The 22,950-nt window shown below is 40.2% G+C and overlaps 3 protein-coding genes across 3 annotated transcripts; all 3 read left to right on the forward strand.

Annotated features, from left to right (window-relative positions):
* Positions 1–2,540: 2,540 nt before the first annotated feature.
* LOC111946768 (olfactory receptor 6N2-like) lies at positions 2,541–3,467 on the forward strand. Its single transcript, XM_023950999.1, has one exon. The coding sequence runs from the start codon at positions 2,541–2,543 to the stop codon at positions 3,465–3,467; it is 927 nt and encodes a 308-aa protein (XP_023806767.1).
* Positions 3,468–12,815: 9,348 nt separating this feature from the next.
* LOC101167405 (olfactory receptor 6N2) lies at positions 12,816–13,739 on the forward strand. The gene has a single exon (XM_004081405.3). It carries the CDS (start codon positions 12,816–12,818, stop codon positions 13,737–13,739), a length of 924 nt encoding a protein of 307 aa, XP_004081453.1.
* A 5,271-nt stretch (positions 13,740–19,010) lies between these two features.
* Positions 19,011–19,934, forward strand: LOC101167658 (olfactory receptor 6N2). Its single transcript, XM_011489199.1, has one exon. The coding sequence runs from the start codon at positions 19,011–19,013 to the stop codon at positions 19,932–19,934; it is 924 nt and encodes a 307-aa protein (XP_011487501.1).
* The last annotated feature ends 3,016 nt before the right edge of the window (positions 19,935–22,950 follow it).

A 22,950-nucleotide genomic window follows, 5' to 3' on the forward strand; every position in this document is an offset into this window, starting at 1 on the left:
AGAAACAGGAGGTGACACTGCAGTAGGAAACCCCCGCATGCTTCGACGTCGCCATGGAACTGCTCTGGCTGGAGACGGAAGTTTTCCGGAAGTGAGGCGGAACTAGAGACAGGCGGATCGCTGGAAGGTGGAAGTGACGCTGGAACAGCAGAGACGGATTGTTGCCCGGTTAGTTCTAGCAAGGTTTGTGTCACAGCCGGCAAAATAAGTCTTGGTGCGCGGAGGCCATCTGTGTAAGCGCTTTGGCTTGATGCCCCAACATGACGCCCTGTTGTTTGACTGCCAGGCGGAGTCCTTCCGGGTCAGCTGGGTCCGGATGATGGCCAGTTCGTTCTGTCATGGTCAGAACACGAGACGGACCCAGATGCTGGAACCTAGTACGAGGAGACAGGTAAGTGGATAAATGTAATTTAATGTCACTGAATATGGCGAAGGCTTGGAGGAGCGTGGCTAGGTCGAGACTAGAAGGCGTGGCTTTGAGCGTGGTGGAGAAGCCTGAGCGAGCTGTAGCTCTTGCTGACAGAGGTGCAGCTGCAGCGCTACTGGAGATCTTGAGAGTGGTGTGACTGAAGGTCTTGAGAAGGGGTGTTGCTGGAGTTCTTGTGAGTGGCGAGGCTGGAGGACCAGTGAAGCCAGAACCAGTGCGTGCTGTGGCCGAAAAGCGTCGGCGTCTGGGTGGTGTAGGTTCCAGGTGACAATCGTGGCATGACAAAACCATCAGGGTTAACGAACTGGCGAAGACTCTTGGAGTTGGGTCTCCTTAAGAAGCAGGTGAGTTGATGAGTTGATTAGTCACAGCTGGAGTCAGGAGCAGAGCAGGGCTGGAAGGGGGAGGAGACTGGCAGGCACCATGACACCCAAAAGGCAAACTATATAAATTAAAAAGTATTGGCCCTAAAATCGACCCTTGGGGAACCCCACAAGTTATTTCATGGATTCCTGAAGATCACGTATACATACTTACATAAAAGTGTCGGCATGTAAGGTAAGAGTAAAACCTGCGTGTGTACAACAGCTTAAATGGACAGTGCAAATTAAACATGTTGGTTACACGAGTGTCACTTTACATCTCAGAATGTTATATTTAGTGCAACAATTACATTTAACAGAACTTTTTACCTTTTACCGTCTGTTAATGTCTCTGTCAGGCACCAACCGTCTTGTATCCTTGGGGCAAATAAAAATGATTTTCTCAACCGTTCTCCCCACTTACCCAGAGTTCACCATTTCTTTAATGAAACTGGTCACTGAAAACGCAGGGAGCGCACTCTAGTGGCATAACTATGTACATAAGTTTTTCCTCCACCTGGCTACAAATATTTTTTGGATTGTCTGTTCTTTCTATTTTACTGTATAAAGGTGTCATACCTTCTTGACGATCAGTTTTGCAATAGGAGCCTCATCCAACTTCTGTTGCTCTGGCAAGAATTCTTGAAAATTAGGTTTAGTAATCCATGCGCAGGGATTGTCAGATTTTTTTTTTTTTTACCATTGGCACCAAGGGGGGCTCTGTAATTTCCTCTCTGTGGAAAGTGACAACTAAAATCTTTGAGGTTTTTGTATCTTTCCCCTGAACCCTAGTGCTGAACAACTTTTTTTTTAGGTCATTTGAGAGTTGTTTTGAGGTCCCCATGTTGCCACTCATTGGAGGACAATTAAAAAAATGAAGAACAACTAAAATACCTCTTGTCATGATTGGATGCACCTGGCTTTGAAGTTAAGGCTTAATAAGCTGATTAAATCAATTTTGGGTTCCAATTACTCAGTTAAATGATTACAGGCATTCAAAGTGACAAAATGCCAGGGGTGCCCAAATGTTTGCAAAGCCTATTGTTCACATTTTATTTTATTTTAAACAAAGAAACATTGTTAAGTGCTAATGTGTCAGGCTTATGCCAGACTTGTACACTGATTATGTATTTATCTTTTTGTACCTTTATTTAAGAATCCCAATTAGTCTCTACCAATGTAAATACTATTCTTCCTGAAAAAAACTTTTTCTTTTCTGTGAAATAATATTTTCCTAATTGTTCATATTTTATCATGGCATTGGTTCTTGTTGAATAAAAATAAATCCCTCTGGCATCAAAGCTGTTGACTTTATCTGATTAACAATCATAAAATTAAAAAAAAGGTAAACGTAAAAAGAGACAACTAAACTGACTTAACTTTGAGCCTTGGTTGCAGGAAAAATTCATTATGGATCAGAGTATCTCAGCGCCAGCAGGTTTGTTGATGGAAAACATTGATGCTACCATGGCAAATGTCAAACCCCAGAGGACTTTTTGCTTATAATTTGAAGCTATCTTTGTCACAATGTTCACAGCTCAGCAGGTCTGTCTGTCTGTCACGTTGGGGGTCAGTGATCCAGTTTAACAGAGGGAACTGAACTGTCCACTTCAAGTTTTACCTGAATACTTGCGGTAAAGAAATACTTGATCACACTCTTTGTCTATCTGGGAATATTTTTGTTACCCAATCAAACTCTGCTGCATAATCTGTGCTTTGCTAGATTGGTTTCTTTTTACAGCGTTCCAGCGATGGATAGTGAGCAAAATGCAACATTAATAACCCTAGGTGGTCACATTGAGTTGCGTAAATACAGATTTCTTTATTTCTTTATCTTGCTGGTTATTTATGTTTTAATACTCTGCAGTAATTCAACTATCATTTGCCTAATTTGGATTCACAAAAACTTACATGAACCTATGTACATATTTATAGCAGCTTTGTTAGGAAACTCCATTCTTTACAGCACAAGTCTGTACCCAAAACTTTTGGTTGACTTTTTATCAGAGGAACAGATCACCACTTATTCATTCTGTTTGCTTCAGTGTTTCTCTTATTACTTTTTAAATGGATCTGAATTCCTGCTGTTGACAGCCATGGCTTATGACAGGTATGTGTCCATTAATAAACCTCTGCAGTATGCAGCAATCATGGGGAAAAAAACAATGGCCCTTTTTTTGAGCTTTGCCTGGCTTGCACCTGCCTGTCAGATTGCAGTACCTGTGGCTTTAGGTTCAAAGACAAAACTCTGCAACTTTGTTTTAAAGGGAATCTTCTGCAACAACTCTATTTATAAACTCCACTGTGTGAGTTCTGCAGCGCTGTCTGTGTATGGCGTGATCTCCTTAATAAACCTCACAGTGATCCCAGTTTTATTCATACTCTTCACATACATCAGGATATTTATTTTAACATACAAAAGTTGTGGGAAGATCCGGAAAAAAGTTGCACAGACCTGCTTGCCTCATCTGATAATTTTGCTGAATTTTACTTTTATGTTTACTTACGATGTAACTATAGTCAAACTGGAAGCTGATTTGTCGAATTCTGTGCGTTTGACTCTGACCTTACAGGTTATTATATGCCACCCCCTCTTAAATCCAATTATATACGGATTAAAGATGAAAGAAATTTCGAAATACTTGAAGAGGCTCTTCTATCGTGAGAATGTGACTTAAATCACAAACCTTTCAAAAATGTGCAATTGTTATCCTGGGACAAAATATCCTATCTGGTTTTTCCTATTTTTCTGACTGAAACCGCTCCACATTGTACTTGTAATAACTATTTTTTTTATTTGCACCAGCTTTATAAACATGGAGTTGTGTTATATTTTCTGTTTCTATATTCTAATTTACCTTTAAGGATTTAGCACTGTTTTTTCTCTGTTTATGGAACAAGACCCACATAATTTCTTCTCTTGTAAAGTTGGCATTGTACCCAATATATGCACTGACTTGAGGAATGATCAAAAGGGAAAATATTGAAAGCCTCTTACTGGATTCTGATGCTATCAGACATGATATCTCACTTTAACCTTACTACTTGCTGATAAGTCGTTTGGGAACAACAGTAATTCAGCCTACAAGTGGAAGACCATGTGAACTGACAGAGAGGGGTCAGCGGATGCAGAAGCAAATAGTGCAAAGAGATCGCTGACTTTCTTCACACAGCTCCAAACATCATGGGATCTTCAGATTCGGCCCGTTACTCTTCTAACATGACTGTGCACCAGTGACCAAAGCAAGGTCCACAAAGACGAGGAGGACAGAGTCTAGTGTGATGAACTGAACTGGCCTGCACTGAGTCCTGAAGTGAATCCCATAGAACATCTTTGAGATGAATTAGAGACTGAGAGCCAGGCCTTCTCCACCAGCATCAGTGTGTGACCTCACCAATGACCTTTTGGAAGAACGGTCTAAAATTCCTTGAAACACTCCTCAACCCCATGGACAGCCTTGCCAGAAGAGTTGAAGCTGTAATAGCTGCAAAAGGTGGACTGACATCATGTTGAAATCCATAGCTTAGGAATGGGACGGCTCTTCCATTTATATGTGATTCAAGGCATTGTGTGCATTTTAAATTAATTAGGTGGTCTCTGGGTAAAAAAAGATATTTAGTTTCCTTAGAATGTTTTTTGGTGGGAATTTACCTGTGAATGTAAATGGACAAAACTAAAGGTACAAAATGTGACATTGAGAAAAATCAAAATGTTAAACTGCTCCTACATTTTTGTTGTTACTGTGTGTATGTACAAGTACCTGAAACAAATAATTCCACGTATGTACGTATGTATTTATTTTACAACTCCTGCATGGTATGGCTATTTGTGATTTGCACTAAATGTTAATGAAACAAGTTTAAACATATATTTTTTACAAAAACTATCTGACTTAGTTCTTTACAGAATTACCTGTCTTGACAGTGGTCATGCTCAGTGGGACAGCTCTTTACAGCATGGCCACACTGCAGCTGCTATCTCCTGCTGAAACATAAAATTGCTTTTTTGAGGTATGTAATGGATGCACCAGTCAACAGTGCAACAACACTTAGTAAAGCACTAATTCAAATTCAACTTAAGTTTATTTCTATTGCACCTTTCATGTAAAAAGAACAGCTCAAGGCGATGTACATAAAAAAAACAAGAACCCAAAAACACCAATCCCCACACATGCAATAAAATGATAAAATAAGCTCATCATAATAAAATACACGAAAACAAAGACAAATAAAAGAGAAATTATTATAAAAAGCTAAAGTATAGAGAACCCAGCTGGCGCCGTCTGCCCTGTCCTCCTGTTGGCTGGGATGCCAGCATCCAAGCAACACGAGCACAACTCATCCCCAGCCTCTCCCACCCCACAGTCCCCCAACCCTTGGGTCCACTGGGCCCGACTTGGGCACACGAGGTCAGGCAGCTCGGAGGACTCAGAACAAGACATGCCAGAGGACAAGCAGGGCCAAAACTCTGGGAGCCCCAACAAAAAACACCCCAACCAAGGGTGAGAAGACACTTGTGAACAGTCTAAAATGTAGAAGTAATAAATAGAAAAGTTAAAAAATAAAAACATGTAAATATAAATTAAAACAAGTCCACTTTTATTTTAATTTCTTGAAAACTGAGGCTGGGGGGCCGTTTCAGGGCCACGGGGATGGTGCTGATGGTGGTTGATCGCGGCCGACGCACCTCTCGGTTACTTCAGCTTCTACTAACCTCCGGTTAGTAGAAGCTGAAGGGAACGCACTTCAGTGTTAAAGACCGGTTTCCGGGGGGGATGCTGCTACAAGGGAAGATCCTTTTTCCGCTGATTAAGAAACACCTCACCGCCAAGCTGTGGGTCTCTGCTACGGTCCACAGACCCGTCACGGTGCCATCCCGGATCCTCATGAACCGGTCAAAATTAATCACGAGTTTAAAGATTAAAAAAAAAAATGTATACACATCAAAGATCAATCCATCAGAGCAAAGCATCAAGTCATTTCTTGATCATGTAAACCTACCCAGGTTAAATGAGGATCGAATTACAAACCAAGACTCACCGTTCTCGTTGTCTGAACTTCACTTATGCCTAACAATAAAGCTCCCCAGATTAAGTGAAGATCAGATGACAAACCTAGACTTACCGCTTTCATTGTCTGAACTTCATGAAGCTCTATTACTTATGCCTAATGGTAAAGCACCAGGGCCTGACGGCTTTCCTGCTGAGTTTTATAAAGAATTCTGGGAACAACTGGCACCAACGTTTTTTGCAATGGTAACATTTATCAAGGAAAACAAATCAATGCCACCTAACATGAACTCCGCAAACATAATTCTCCTCCTTAAACCAGACAAAGACCCCACTAGTCCTTCAAGCTATCGCCCCATTTCTGTAATCAATGCAGATGTAAAAATTATCTGCAAAGCACTAGCACAGAGAATAGAAAAAATCCCCCCTACATAATTCACCTCGATCAAACGGGATTCATCAAAGGCAGACATTCTGATGACAATGTCCGCAGACTCGTTAATATAATTGACTTTGCCACCATTACAAACCAGGAAATGACCATACTATCGCTGGATGCTGAAAAATCTTTTGACAGAGTAAATTGGGAGTTCCTTATTGCTGCCCTCCACAAGTTTGGGTATGGAGAATCATTCGTCAAATGGATTAAAATATTATATCACAACCCCAATGCATCAGTTAGAACTAATAAACAAACTTCCAACAGATTTTTTTCTCAGAAGAGGAACCAGACAGGGTTGCCCACTCTTTTTCTTTCTCTCTTTTTGCTATATTTATTGAGCCTCTAGCTGCAGCAATAAGACAGAATGAGAGCATTAAAGGAATTAAGACTAAACACAGCCATCATAAAATTAGTCTCTATGCGGATGAAATATTACTGTTTTTAAATAACTCACGTTCTGTAAATGAAACAGTAACAATTATTAATGAATTCTCCTGCCTATCAGACTACTCAATTAATTAGAACAAATCTGTTTCATTATCACTGAACAGTAATGCGGAGCAAAGACTCACAATACCAGTCAAATCAGGCAATATCTATAATATATCTAGGTATTTATTTTTCCTCCAAATTATCAGAACTGGTGCAGCTAAACCACACCCCATTACTGAAAAGCATACAGGACGATCTAACCCGCTGGACCAACCTGCCTCTGTCCCTTATGGGCAAAGTAGCCACAGTTAAAATGAAAATCTTACCCAAAGTTAATTATCTCTTCTCAATGATTCCCACACAACCGCCATTGAAATGGTTCAAAACATTAGACTCATCCATATCAAGCTTTTTATAGAACAATAAACCTTCAAGAATTGATCTAAAAACTTTAAAATCTGCAAAAAGCTGTGGAGGCTTCGAATTACCTAACTTCCACAAGTATTTTCTGGCAAACATATTACAATACATCTTAAAATGGTTAAAAAATAATCCAGAAACCAACTCATGGTTAGACTTGGAACAGGCGTTATGTGGAAAGATCAACCTGTCAGATCTACCATTTATCAGCCAAACAGTTAAAAAACAAGACTGTTTCCAAAGTACTAATATAAACGCTACTTTAACAGCATGTTCGGAATTTTTATAAAAATATCTAACTCGCCACTTCAACCGTGCAAAATGACACCCATCTGGAACAACCCAGACATCCTTATAAACAAAAAAATGATTCACTTCCCATCTTGGCAAGAAGGGAGCGTAACACTACTAGAGCACCTAATTATTGATAAAAGATTCATAACTCCCCAGGAACTACAAGACAAACATGGAATAAATAACTTCTTGGAATATCAGCAACTTAAATCTCTTATTACTAAACAGTTTAAATATAAAGACAACGATTTAAAGCTAACAGAAGTAGTTAACTCTCTGATTAATTTCTCAATGAATAAAATTCACTCTAAAATATACAAACTCTTATGCAATTTAGATAATAATATTTCACTTCCAACAACAAAAATGGGACGTAGATTTGAGCATCAACACAGATGAAACCTTCTGGTCAGAACTTTGTCTAAACACCTTTAAACTGACAAAAAGTCCAAATCTGCAGCTAATACATTTCAAAACTATTCACAGAATGTACTACACTGGACAGAGGATGTTCAAGATGGGTCTCAGTAACTCAGACATTTGTCAGCACTGTGACAGTAATCTACCCGACAATTACATGCATGCACTATGGTTCTGCACGCCTGTCCAGGCTCTCTGGCAGGTATGTGCCGATCTATCAGTCTGGCTTAAAGTTTCAATCACGGCTTCACCGTCACTTTGTGTGCTGGGTTACATGAGTGCCATCGATATAGAAAGAGGATTAGTATCTATCATTTTCATAACTCTTTGCATTGCTAAAAAAACTATTTTAATAAATTGTAAAAAAAAAAAAATATAAATATAAGTCAACACAGAAATCTGCTGCTTGATCATATCAGCTTGGAAAAAATGTCAGCCCAAAGTTCAAGCAACTTTGAAAGAATTCAGTCTCTCTGGTCTCCCATAGCTAACTCCATGACTTAGGGGGCGGGGGGCCTGGTCGTCGCTGCTCCTTGCCTTTCTGCCGTGGGTCGTGTGGGGGCCGGGTCCGGTGCCTGGGTGGGGCGGGCTGGGGTGCTGCGTGGTCCTCTGGGCGCGGGTGTGGGGGTGTGTGTGGTGGCTCTGCTTGGCTTGGGGGGGTGGTCTCTTTGCCTGTGCTGGGGGGGGTTGGCGTGCGGTCCTGCTTGAGAGGGGAGGTCCAGCGGCACTGGGCGGGCTGCCCGTCTACACCTGGGGCTGGGATCAGCCCTTCCCTGGCTCTGGGACGGGGCGGGGCAACCCTCTTGGGGCCCCCGGTCGCTCTGGGTGTCATCCGCTGGGGCTGGGGGTGTGTGGGCGGGGATTGTCGGCCCCGACCTGTGGGGGTCCCACTATCGGTACGGGACCTTGAGGGTTTGGCGGGTCGGGGTCTTCGCTGAGGCAATCGGCGGTTGCCCCGGCCGGTTGGCGGCCTCGGTCCCGTCGAGGCCTGACCAGGGCTCTCCCAGGGCCGGCGCTTGGGGATGGGGGCCTGGGCTTGCTCCGGGGGGGGGGGCTTTCTGGCTCTGGGGCGTCAGCGCCTCGGGGATGGGGCCATGCGGCCTGCTGCCGCGTGGCGTTGGGGGCTTCTGGCTGCTGCGGCTGCTGCGGCTGCTGCGGCGGGGGTCTGGGTGTGGGGGTGGCTGGTTGCTCCCCCTCCTTCTTCCCACATTCCATCATCAATTTTAGAAGAACATAAACACTCAGCAGAGCACAGGTGTTAGCTCACCTTTGCATTAACAAATTGCGTGAATGAATAAAATATCTCGCACTAGTTGGCTAGTAGGCATAAGTATGAGTGTGTGAACAATATCTGTATTGTGTACATGTTGACATGTGGTCATTTTTGCAGCTAACAGGTGTGTTTATAACAGTTGAGTGTGTATGTGGACAGGCCCCGCCCCTTTGAGATTTGTATTCTATCTGTACCATACCATAATGATAAACATCCAGAAGATTGTTACTTTATGCTTGTCAAGTTATTATGCCCCACTTGAAAGGGGAAAGCATCCACAGAGTTTTATGTGCAGGACTTCACACACCATCCAGACACACTTTTCCTTTTGTTCTGTTTTATTCAATTTCCTGAGAGGTTTCAACAGTAATGGCGAGGTACTGGTTGTATGTGTATGAATGTATGGTGAAAAACCTAAACAAGACATAATATTTTATCAATTTACGACAATAAATACAACAATAAATATTTAACATGAATCAACAGTTAAATTCATGACTCTATAATTAATTCAATTTGCACAAGTAATTTGTTAAAAAGTTAACTTCATTACTTCATTACGTGAATTCATTGAAATACAGCAATACATACATTTCATAAATAACAGTGCTTGTATAAATGACATTCAATGGACTAAACAAACATTTAATGACGTGGCAGCTGACGAGGAAACGCGCAGCCGGCGCTTAACGCACAGCGGATCACACCAACTATGTCACGCACTACGACCGAATCTTACCGGCTGCCTCCGTGGTTTTGATGCCTTTAACCGGGTTTTTTTTTTGGACTAGTTTTTTGATGGATGGATCGCGAGTTTTCTGATCGCTCTCGAGCCCTGCCTGATCTGGCACTACGCATGCACTTCATCCAAAACGGCTCCGGTGCGCACAGCTGGGTCCTTAATTAACGCCACGCCCACTACAGACTTAAACTTTCCTTTTCCTCTCTTTAATTTTTTAACTACTTAAAATTAATTTTCTCTCAAATTTAACAGAATGTACTTTAATGCATTTTTACTTTAGATTTTTATTTGATTTTTTCTCTCTTCTTTTTTTCTTTTTGTGTTTTTATTTACTTTTAAAATAAAATCACTTGAAGCATCAGCTTCCTCAAGTTTGACCTAACAATGCTGCTTCATGGCTTTACCCCCCTCCCCCCTCCTATGATCACCCTCGTATCCCCCTCTTTCTAACATCCCTCTCTCTTCTTCCCTTCTTTCCTTTTCCGTCCGGTCCAAGACAAAAGAATTTCAAAAATAATTAAAATGAATAAAGTCTTGCCTCAATTACAAAAGGGGTTTATTCAGACATACCTCTGGTTTGTCAGAAGATTCATAACCCCTGTTGTAAAAGTAAAATATGTCCAACACAAAAAAAAAAAAAAAGAACTTACAAACAGACTTCCGACAGCTTGGAAGAGGAACCAGACAGGGTTGCCCACTCTGCCCCTCTCTTTTCGCTAAATATTTTGAGCCCCTAGCTGTAGCAATAAGACAGTATGAGAGCATTAAACGAATTAAACCATAAGCAGCCATCACCAAATTAGTTTCTATGCAAATGACATATTACCTTTTCTAAATAATTCACATTCTTTAAGTGAAACAGTAACAATTATATATGAATCATTCTTCATATCTGACTACTCAATTAATTGGAATAAATCTATTTTATTATCACTGAACAGTAATGAACTGCAAAGACTCTCGATACCAGTCAAATCAGGCAATATCATATATCTAGGTATTTATTTATCCCTCAAATTATCAGAACTGGTGCAGCTAAACCACACCCCACTACTGAAAAGCATACAGGACGATCTAACCCGCTGGGTCAACTTGCGGACAGAGGCATGATCCCTCATTATCTCTTCTTGATGATCCCCACACAACTGCAGCTAAAGTGGTTCAAAGCACTAGACTCATCTATATCAAGCTTCTTATGGAATAATGAACATGCCAGAATTAGTCTAAAAACTTGAAAATTGGCAATAAGCTGTGGAGGCTTAGAATTACCAACTGCTTTCTTGGTTAAGACCACTCCTCTTGTCCTGTGCTCTCTAACTGGTGTCCTGTTGCAGACGCAGAAGTCCCAATCCGAGGACTACAGTACCTCCGTTCTCCAACAACTGGATTACCTAACTCTAAAGGTAACAACACTGTTATCTTAGCCATTATAGACAGGTACTCCAAAGTTGGGAGAAGTTGCCATTAGTCAAAGAGTTGGCTGCTATTGTTACAAGCACATGTTTTTTTTTCATGACCTTACGCAAAATATTTAGTTTCCAAAAAAATATTGTCTATAAAGAAAAACCAATGATGTTTCCCCGAAACAATAATGACTGGCCATATCTGAATGTTGTAAAGCTGATCACTGCCCATACCCCAACCACCCTCACCTCACTGTTAATAAAGTGCTTTTTTTTAAATGATCAGTTTGAATACTAATTTTGAGTGCCAATATGTACACAGACGTATACTGGAGTATACTGCAATAAACATGTTTAGGGTACATCTTTGTTTCACTTACATTTTTATTCACAGGCTTTCCTAAAATGCCAAACACTTCTAATCATACCAACTGATGTATTTGCACCCATTAGATGTTTTAACGATCAGGGGTTTTCCCATTATCTTTCTTTTTTCCTTCCTCTGCATGTGCTCCATGTGCTAAGTGAAGACACCTGGTGGAGACCTGACGAGCTGCGCAATCAGGCCCCAGAGTCAGCCACCAGGCCTGCATAGGAGCTCGTTCTGGATCACAATGCAGGTTTATGTCAGGACAGGTAAGAGAGGGTACCCAGTATACCTCATGTATCTTGCTTTCTGTTATGCACACTATGTAAGTTAGTTGGTGCCACCTCTTATATTTTTTGATACCTGTGATAGCTAGGCTGGGTTTTGTTCAATTTATTTAATTCCGTTGGCCCAACCTTGGTCCCTACCTCCCCTCCTCCTCTTTCAATAAAAACCCTTAAAAATCATACGTTGTGTGTTTTCTGTTACGTACACTCCAGCCCTAGACCTGTATGTTTGTGGATGTAACAAATGTCCTACAAGAGAAAATGACGCTTCAAGAAACTTCACGCTGGAATGAACCCACTGTATGAAAGGCTTCAGTGCTTCATGAAGCTCAATCAGCCTATCACTACAAACCAGCTGACTCAGGGGTTGCATGAAAAGACAGCAAAAAGTAAACAAATAACAGGTACTTTAAAAAAACAACACATTTAGAAAAGCACTTTTAATTATTTGATAAGGCCTAGGCATAATAAATGCCCTACTTTGAGAATTCTAAGTAACACCTTGAGCTCTCAGAATCGACACATTTTAATGATCTAAAAATTATTATTCAAATTAACCAGATTTTCATTAAGTAAATGATCTTTTGGAAAAAAGTAGGGATAAACTAATTGATCCTATACATTTTCACCAAGAACTATTTTTAATTAAATTTTCTTGTCTGCCAAATAAAATTGAGTTCAACTGGATTTGTTCAGTGTTCTGTGTGTGTTTGTGTGTTTACCACCTAATTCTCATGGATTCACAAGAGCACTAATGGGCTCCATAGAGGATAAATGTGTTCTAGATAAACCCGAACCCTTCACTCTGCATTACAGAGAAGACCTCTTCTTGTGTCCAGTCCTAGATTGGTGAGGTGTCGCAAAAACAACAATATTTTCTTTGTTACATATTGTATAGAACTGGTTTGTTTTTATTAAATAACCTGGAAAGAGCCTGATGGAGCTTGAATTCAATGTATCACTAATAACTCTGGATGGATTCATAGAAATAGAAAAGTACAGGTATTTGTACTTTTTGATTGTGTTTACTGTATTTATCCTAATACTTCTCTGTAACTGTACTATTATTTTCATTATTGTTGTTCAGAAGAGCCTTCATGAGCCCATGTACATTTTTATTGCAGCTTTGCTAACAAACTCTGTTATGTTTAGCATGGCTGTCTACCCAAAGCTTCTGGTTGACATTTTATCGAAGAGGCAGATCATAACTTATTATGCATGTTTTTTTCAGCATGGTGTGTATTACTCTTTGGGGGCGTCAGAATTTCTGCTGTTGACAGCCATGTCCTTTGACCGGTATGTGTCTATCTGTAAGCCTCTACAATATCAATCTCTCATGAGCAAAAGAAGGGTAACTGTTATGTTGATGCTGTCTTGGCTTTGGCCACTTTTTCAACTTACAGTGGCAATTTCAGGAAAGGTTATCATTAATCAAAGGCCCTGTAGCTTCAGTCTGGAAGGAATTTTCTGTGACAGTGCTCTTCAAAAACTTCTATGTATAAAATTAGAAGAACTTGCTGTTTTAGACATGATTATACTTTTTAATATTACAGTCTTGCCTTCACTTTTCATACTATTTACATACATAAGGATACTAAAAATATCATATCGAAGTTCTAAAGAAGTTAGAAGTAAAGCTGCACAGACCTGTTTACCTCATATGTTAGTTTTAGTAAACTTCTCTTGCCTGGGTTCTTTTGAAATCATTATAGGTTTTTTTTGGTCTGAATATCCAAAAACTTTGCACTTAACAGTGATATTGCAGATTATAATATATCAGCCCTTATTCAACCCAATCATATATGGACTGAAAATGAAAGAAATTTCCAAACATGTCAAAATGCTCATCAGGGGCAGGTGAAAAGTCACAAGTGACAATTAGAAACACTGGAGGTTTAACAGGGAATCAGTTTTATAGACTTTAGTTTGAATTGTTTTAATACATTTTATTTTCAAAATGTATTGTATCAGACTTGAATTTTTTTGTAAGAAAATAGATCTGAGTAGAATGGTTTCTGGTCTGCTGCTTATTGAAAAAACTCTGTATCAGGCGAATAATTTAACTAGGTATGACTTTAGTAAATCCAGATTTTCCCTCTCTACAGTTTGGTTAAATGGGAATGTTTAGTACATGTGATATTAAAGGACACCAACCACTGAGATTATTTTTAATTATTTTTAGCTGCCCTTCCCCTAAGATTTTAGAGATGATAAGCACATTTTTAACAATGACCTTTTACTGTAATGTTGAGACTGGAAAACATTATGAGACAAGAAGATAACATTTACAAAGTAACAAAAAATGATGATAGTTATTTAAAAAAAAGCATAAACTTTAAAAATAATAAACACATCACACATATCTCATAATGCATCTCAAGCAACCAACGTGTCCCTCAGTGACGTGCAGTCAGGAGAGGCAGGTGAGGCTGTCCCTCACCTGTCATTATGGGAAGAAAAGAGAAAAAATAAATTCAATTATTATATTTAATCAGTAATTTGTGCTTTGCAGTCATTTTCCATTTAAATGTGCCATTTTTGGGTGTTTTTTCTTTTCAAAATCGCTGAATTTCCGCATTTGCCGTTCAGATACTAAGTGACGTGCGATGAGGCACCAGCCCGCTGAGCCTCACCTTGGATTGCGCAATACCTATGCAGTCAGACGGTACTGCTGTCTCTGTGTGTCGGTTCAATCACTTGTACTATATGAGCTGAGTTTACATAATTTAGCAGATGTATATGATGTACAGTGTTTGTTTTTATAAATAACTGTATGTGAGGGACGTGTTTCTTGTGCTGAGCGCTAAACGCCAGCGAATCAGCCGCTGGGTGAGGCCAGAAGTTCCCGTGCCTCAAGTTAGGGGGCGCCGGTGAGCCCTGAGATTATGACGCTAAAAAACAATAGAATAAGTGATAGCAAGCGGCAAGACATTTTCTTCAGAAGGAGCGGCGTATGGATTTTATTTACAAGTAAAGGTAAGACGATAATAACGTTTGTGCTTTTTTCTATGCTGCAGTTTGTATATGAAAAAAAAACATGTTGAAATGATATTTTAAACAAAACACGTTAACTGTTGTCAATCAAATGGTGAATAAGTTACTCAGTATGGTTCATATGTTTGTAAATCTGACTGATGACGTCAGTGCCTCACCAGCCATTGACCTCACCGCACGTCACTGGTGTCCCTGTAACTGTGGTTGTTAGAGAGGACTGTGAGGATGGAGGACTGCATTGCTGATTCGGAGTTTAACCGTAAACAAGATGGGGTGTCCGTCAGGAATAAGGGAGGAGGAAAAGGAGATGTGACTCCACTTGTCAGATGTTCTGAATTTATTCCATTGCTGAATGATTCAAGTTAGTGTGCAAACAAAAATCCTCTCATCACTACATAAATAACACAAATAGGCCGGCTGTAAATAAAATAAATTAGATAAAACAAGCAAACTGACTCAATATGTCATTATGACAATAAACTCCTTATATTAGGCAAAATATAATTAAATCTGCTTTAAACTTCATTGAAACACTGACAACAGTGACCCCTAGCGGCCGAAAAAAATAACTGCATGAATCAAATGAGTAAAGCACGTAAAACAAAGGATTCAAACGCTTACGTTTTGGTCAGTTACTCAATATTGAAAAATACAGCAACTGGAATGAACTGAAGATGTAAGACAGGGTTCTTGGGCAACCAAAGTCTCTGTCTGCTGCTGACCCAGAGCACATGCAAAACAGGAACTAGCTCAACAAACCCATAAAACCACAGAAAAAAGGAACTCAACATCATTTCCTGTGATGTCATCAACAATGGGCTGAGCCTTCACAACAGCCGCCCCCAAATGTGCAAGGCACATTTGCTTCAATTAAACTAATTTTCCCCAGATGGCAGTGCAGGTAACTTAACTAAACGAGCTACTGGTCGGGTAAACACATGTCCATTTATCTCAACGTCAGCCGACCCATTGTGTCCATCATCACTCCGATGAATTTTGACAGCTCTTCCTATGGGCCAGGAAGCTCGGGGCAACTGAGGATCAACTAACATGATCACTGCACCCACGTAGAGTTCTGGGGTGGCTGAATGCCATTTCTGCCTGGTCTGCAGGGTGGGGAGGTATTCCTGAAGGAATCTTGCCCAAAGGTGGTCAGCACTGTGAGTGCCGCCAATGTCTCCTACTCAAGATCTCAGTGTCTGGATAGACCACGTGAGGCAGCGATCCATCAGGCCCCCCCATCAGGAGACTGTTAGGTGTCACAGGTTCGATGTCTGCCACGTCCGCAGAGACGTAGCCCAGAGATTTAGAGTTAAGGATGGACTCCACCTCCAAGAGTACAGTGAGAAGCACTTCCTCAAAGACTGGTTGTGCTCCAACAGATGTGTATAGGGCCGTCTTTACAGAACGAATTTCTCGCTCCCACACACCACCAAAGTGCGGAGCTGCTGGTGGGTTGAAGTGACACTTGATTCTCTGCTGAGCAAGCTGTTGCCGTAGAGCAGGTTCCATGCTAGCGAAGACCTCCTTGAGTTCACGTTCTCCACCTTTGAAGTTGGTCCCCCGATCAGACCAGATCTCCGCTGGTCAGCAAATCAGCAAATCCAAGGCCTGCAGAGACAAATGATCAACTCAGGAATTCAGTCCTGTTTGGGGACTAGGTGGCTCACTTTATTTAACCATTGGTTCACTGTTGGCAGTGCTACAGGGAATATGTTTGACTTACTCCCAGAAATGCTAGCCACACTACTGCTTTGGTTTTTCTGAGACTAAATGGACCTTAGTAAATAGCTTTTTAATTTATAATACCTTGATGTTTGCATTTATGCTACATTTTCTTTGTTTTTGCTTTTTTTATTTAATTCTAAGTCTTTTTTTCCCTCTGTTGTCAGTTGCTATGGTGACAAACAAATTTCCCACGTGTGGGATCAATAAAGTATTTCTGATTCTGATTAGTAGAGGGTCCTGGACCCAAAGCTCCCAGAGAACGTGATTTTAATTCTTTCTCCTAATCCACTGAGCACATATGAATTTGATGGGTGAACTCACATGATGACAAATTTCTCTAACTAAAAATTAATGGGGCCATTGGACGTGAGAAATTAAACCAGAATGCATGACAAGTATATCCCTTGTGCTATCCGAGGCACTTTACCATTGGGAGCTGGGTCATCTAGACCCACTAGACAGTGCGCTGAACCTTTTTTCTTCGATGATTTGTGAACCTCACTCAATAGTGTCCATGGATTACATGAAATCTTTCCACCTTTATCCACCTTTGTCATGGTAGGGAGAACACGTCAATGTAAGGGTGGACCTTACATTTTGAAACCAATGTAAGGTTTCAAAAAACTGGAAAAGAAAAGGAGAGTAAAAGTAACCCAATCAGAATACAGATTCTGTGGGTTATTAGGTGACAAAGTCCACTCATATACAGTACAGACCAAAAGTTTGGACACACCTTCTCATTCAAATGAATGGGAAGGTGTGTCCAAACTTTTGGTCTGTACTGTATTTTTATTTTAGAGCCAGACAGCAGTGGGAAAGAAAGACCTGCAAAATCAGGCAACAAGTGTGGTTGAGTTTCATTGACTATAATAACAATGGACGAATTGAGGTGTGGTGTCACCCATAGAAAATGCCTTACCTCAGTCTTTCACAAAATCAGGCCAAATCCCTCACCAGCGCTTCCTGACATGGGTTAAAACCAGTCAACAGCGATTGGTCCGAGTCACTTTGAGTTATTGTATCTATGGCAACTTCTGCCACCAAACAGGAGTAAACTTATTGTGAGTCCCCACCTCTTTCCACGCCTCTACCTCTTCTTCTCTATGTTTCCATTGACTATAAAATTAGATTTGTGATAGTCAATTCAACTCATGAAAACACATCGATTTCTAAAAAATCTCGCATTTTTCGAGAAAAAAGAATTGTGCTTGGAGGAGGTGGTGTTTTGAAGCATATCGAAATTGCATATTTCACAAAACTGCAACGGAAACACTTTTTTTATTATTTGAGTCATGTGACCAACAACTCTGCCAGTTTGCATCAATTTTCGTAATCTGCTGGTGCTGCAGAGTTGCCGCTACTGCTGGGTGAAAGATACAGTCTGCACAGGTCGCCATCCTGCAGTCGCTTGTTTGCCTGCTATGCCAGCATCGGGGTGGCTGGCTGGCCGCATATAGAGCGCCGCTGCCGGATGGAAAGGCAGCCAGCTCAGGCTTCCTAAATCTTATGATATGATATCATAATTATTTTCATCAAGACAATTGTAAAAACCTCTTCTAGCTTGATTCTTGTTCTTATTATTCCCTTCTTAAACTAATTTGTGTCACAGAGAAACGGAATTAGCGGTGAAAGCTGTTTTTGCAGGGTTAGACATGAAGACGTGATTACCGATGCTTTTGTAAAACTTTTTAAAATAAACCCAATCTCTAAACATCTTCAGTGTCTTCCATGCATTGTAATAAGATATACACCTTTATATAGTCAATAACGCAGCTCGGGAGAATTGTACAAACTGTTTTAGGCTGCACAGTGGCGCAGTGGTTAGCGCTCTTACCTCACAGCAAGAAGGCCCCTGGTTCAGGTCCCGGCTGGCGGACCTGAAAACAGAACATCAATGGGGGACATTTCTGTGTGGAGTTTGCATGTTCTCCCCGTGCATGCGTGGGTTTTCTCCGGGATCTCCGGCTTCCTCCCACCGTCTAAAAACATGCTCTATAGGTTAATTGGTCACTCCAAATTGTCCATAGGTGTGATAGTGCATGGGTGTGTGATATGTGTGATCCTGTGACGAGGGTCCAGGGTGTCCCCTGCTGTCGCCCATAAGTGGCCGGGATAAGTTCTGGCAGCCCCGTGACCCCGAAAGGGACAAATGGAAGAAAAATTAATGAGTGTGCGTGTGTGTCTCATTTGTTTGCAAGTTTCCTTGAGTGAGATGACGAGAGCACTAATGGGCTCCATAGAGGATAAATGTGTTCTAGATAAACCCGAACCCTTCAGTCTGCATTACAGAGAAGACCTCTTCTTGTGTCCAGTCCTAGATTGGTGAGGTGTCGCAAAAACAACAATATTTTCTTTGTTACATATTGTATAGAACTGGTTTGTTTTTATTACATAACCTGGAAAGAGCCCGATGGAGCTTGAATTCAATGTATCACTAATAACTCTAGATGGATTCATAGAAATAGAAAAATACAGGTGTTTGTATTTTCTGATTGTGTTTACTGTATTTATCCTAATACTTTTCTGTAACTGTACTATTATTTTCATTATTGTTGTTCAGAAGAGCCTTCATGAGCCCATGTACATTTTTATTGCAGCTTTGCTAACAAACTCTGTTATGTTTAGCATTGCTGTCTACCCAAAGCTTCTGGTTGACATTTTATCGAAGAGGCAGATCATAACTTACTATGCATGTCTCCTACAATATGTTGTGTATTACTGTTTGGGTGCGTCAGAATTTCTGCTGTTGACAGCCATGTCCTTTGACCGGTATGTGTCTATCTGTAAGCCTCTACAATATCAATCTCTCATGAGCAAAAGAAGAGTAACTGTTATGTTGATACTGTCCTGGCTTTGGCCACTTTTTCAACTTACAGTGGCAATTTCAGGAAAGGTTATCATTAATCAAAGGCCCTGTAGCTTCAGTCTGGAAGGAATTTTCTGTGACAGTGCTCTTCAACTGCTTCTATGTAAAAAATTAGAAGAACTTGCTGTGTTAGACACCCTGATACTTGTAAATGTTGTAGTCTTGCCTTCACTTTTCATACTATTTACATACATAAGGATACTAAAAATATCATATCGAAGTTCTAAAGAAGTTAGAAGTAAAGCTGCACAGACCTGTTTACCTCATTTGTTGGTTTTGGTAAACTTCTCATGTTTAAGTTCTTTTGATGTCATTATAGGTTTTTTTGGTTCTGGATATCCAAAAACTTTGCACTTAACAGTGATGTTACAGATTATAATATATCAGCCCTTATTCAACCCAATCATATATGGACTGAAAATGAAAGAAATATCCAAACATGTCAAAATGCTCATCTGGGGCAGGTAAAAAGTAGAGTTGTAATGTTGTAATGTTCACATTTTTTTTGAACAGCTCTGCAACGTGGAACGAAGGCAATACAGTTGCATTTGCTGAAGACCAGTTCTTTTTTCTCCGTCTTCTGAATTCACACTTATGGTTCATGCCGATGCTCAAACAAGCTCCTTCTTCCTCTTTTGTATGCAAATGTCGCAGAAGTTGTGAAGGCTTGATTCACCTGAGTATGGGTTCTTTTACTAAAATGTTTCACCAAAAACTTTTGCCTTATTGTAACCTGCTTTCGTTTTCATTGTGTTGTTCTTAAGTGTTTAGGTGTTGCATATAGAGCAGAGGTCAGGGTAGTTTTACACGCATACACACTATACAAAAGGTAAAAAGAGATTTCAGTGTCAACTCAAAGGGATATGGCAGTGGAATATTTACAATAATTCCATATTAGAGTGTAAAATCTTGCTGATGCATGTCAAATAAAGCTATTAATAATATTTTAGATAAATTCAATTTCAATATTTGGTGGGAAATCTAGGTTAGAAATAAATTTGTTCCAGATCTGAGTTTATCATTGTTCCCTGGTACTAACTATTTCTTGGAGGACATGAATTAACTCCACGCTGGCTTCCTAAAAGTAAATCAAACTGACCCAAATGAGCCAGTCTTGTGAACCGTTCTTAGAAATCCCAAAGATTAGGCTCCCTCCAAAGAGCCATATACTTAAACAAACTATCTGTTTATACTTCTTTAGAAACTGAATTAAAAAAGATTCAAAGCACTGTAAAGGTGATTATGCATTACATTAAAGTCTAAAATGAAAAGTCATGTTGTCCCACTAGATGGCAGTCTTGCTCTGTCTGTATCTATCAGCCCATGTCAGTTCTCCTGCCACCTGCTACAATTCTTTGTCCTCAGAGTCTGGAGAGTCAGGCTGAGCTCGGTTACTGACCACGAGTCAGCAGTGCGGGACTTGTCTGTGCGCTGACATCAACACTTCAAGCTTAGTGGCTTTAGGACACGGGTCACTTTACAGCAGCTGCCTGGAGGCTGTGAAAGAAGCATTCACTGGGATCTTGGTGGTTCTGCTAAATCAGATAACTTCTACACCATCAACCATTTTTTAACAGAATGTAAAATCTATGCTCCTTTACATTTTCAGACATTACAAGCAGGAGATAGTTTTTTTTTTCTTCTTACAATTAAAATCCCTGCAGCCCTTGGTTGGTTTGGGAGAGTGCATCACATTTGGATCATGATGAGTAACACACCGGCTTACTCTGGTGGCTCTATCAAAAAACAGAGGTGACGTGAGCTAAAAATGCTCCCAGCAGCAATGAGCCTCGTCTTTCAGCAGCGCTGCTTTCTCCTCAGGATTAACACTGGAAATCCCAACCACAGCAAATCCAACAGCCTGTAAATACACTACCCAACACATAAGACTCACAGATTGTATGAAAGCCTAAGAAAGAACATATCTAATGGGATATTTCATTAGAAAATGTTAGATGTTTTAAAGTAGTATGTTTTACCCTACAGCTATTAAAGATTACAACTACTTTTTGTTATAGTTGTGCCTTTTTTTTATTGAGAATACTTTGTTCTTTTGAGTCAGCCACAAGGCTTTTTTGAAAATAGAGAAATTAAAAAATGACCAAGAATGGGTTTGTGTGTGTGTGTGTTTTACGAAACAACAGAGAACATTTTTTGAGTTAGAAATAGCAATTAAAACAATCAGCGTCTGTACTGATGGGTACAACAACCTGACCCTAACCCAGAAGATGTTAACAGTCTAAAAGTTTGAAGTTTTGTTGAAGAAAAACTCAGAAAGAGGGTACAAGTACTTTTCAGATGGAGTGTGTTTATTAGCTTTTTTGCCAAAATTTTACAAGTGGAGCATCCTATACCTCAATTCAATTCAATTCAATTCAATTTTATTTGTATAGCCCAAATTCACAACAACAGTCGTCTCACTGGGCTTCGTATCGGTAATTGAAAAAGTGAAACATGAACTCAAAAGGATCATGAATACATAGAATTCAATAGGAAAATACTAAACTGAAATCTATATATCTGTCTTTAGGAATGAATTTATTTACAAAAAAACGTTGTTGCTGCAGATTGCGTAAAGTTTCCCTTTCCACAGATTTGGAAACTGTACAGCCCGTATGCACCCATAAGGGCAGTTGTGACTAAGGCAGGGGTGGGCAAATATTTTGACTCGCGGGCCACATAGGGTTCAAAAATTGGAGGAGATGCATGGAGTGAGAAGGAAATAACATGGAATCTGGATGAAAACATTTGTATGGAAAATTAGATTTTAAATCAGAGTATTTTTAGAGTTTTTAGGTTAAAACTTTTGTTCTCATTTTAGAGCCAATTGCACCTACCGCTCTTCTAAAACTTGGAGAAATGCTGCGTTCATGTGGTGTTTGAATGATCGGAGGAATGAAAAACAACAAATCTTCCAACACCACATGGATGCTAGAGCGGGTCCCCAAACGTTTTCTTGTGAGGGCCACTATATAACTCTTTTTCTGTAAAACTTAAAACTTCTCTCGTCTTTCTTTTATTGTGAAGCCCTTTAGAGAGTTGTACAGTGCTATATGAATAAAGTTTCATTCATTCATTCATGATCCTTTTAATAAAATAAATAACACTATTTATGAAATAAAAAAATGACCAAATAACTCTGTCTGTGATTTTCAAAGACTGAAAGTCAGGAAAAATAATACTGATACATAAAAAAAAAACAGGCTGCACGGTGGCGCAGTGGTTAGTGCTCTTGCCTCACAGCAAGAAGGCCTCCGGTTCAAGTCCGAGCTGGGGGGCCTGAAAAATACATCAATGGGGGACCTTTCTGTGTGGAGTTTGCATGTTCTCCCTGTGTATGCGTGGGTTCTCTCCGGGGTCTCCAGCTTCTTCCTACTGTCCAAAAACATGCTTCATGGGTTAATTGGCAACTCTAGATTGTCCATAGGTGTGAGTGTGAGAGTGAATGGGTGTGTGTTTGTGGACATTCTGCCCTGCGACAGAC

This window comes from Oryzias latipes, chromosome 21 (genome assembly GCF_053564925.1).
Source record: "Oryzias latipes strain Hd-rR chromosome 21, Olatipes_Hd-rR_3.1".
In the NCBI taxonomy this organism is placed as follows: Eukaryota; Metazoa; Chordata; class Actinopteri; order Beloniformes; family Adrianichthyidae; genus Oryzias; species Oryzias latipes.

Bases quoted from the DNA above. Each gene is read 5' to 3' on its own strand.
- LOC101167658 (XM_011489199.1), top strand. From the start codon at position 19,011: ATGGAGCTTGAATTCAATGTATCACTAATAACTCTAGATGGATTCATA.
- LOC111946768 (XM_023950999.1), top strand. From the start codon at position 2,541: ATGGATAGTGAGCAAAATGCAACATTAATAACCCTAGGTGGTCACATT.
- LOC101167405 (XM_004081405.3), top strand. From the start codon at position 12,816: ATGGAGCTTGAATTCAATGTATCACTAATAACTCTGGATGGATTCATA.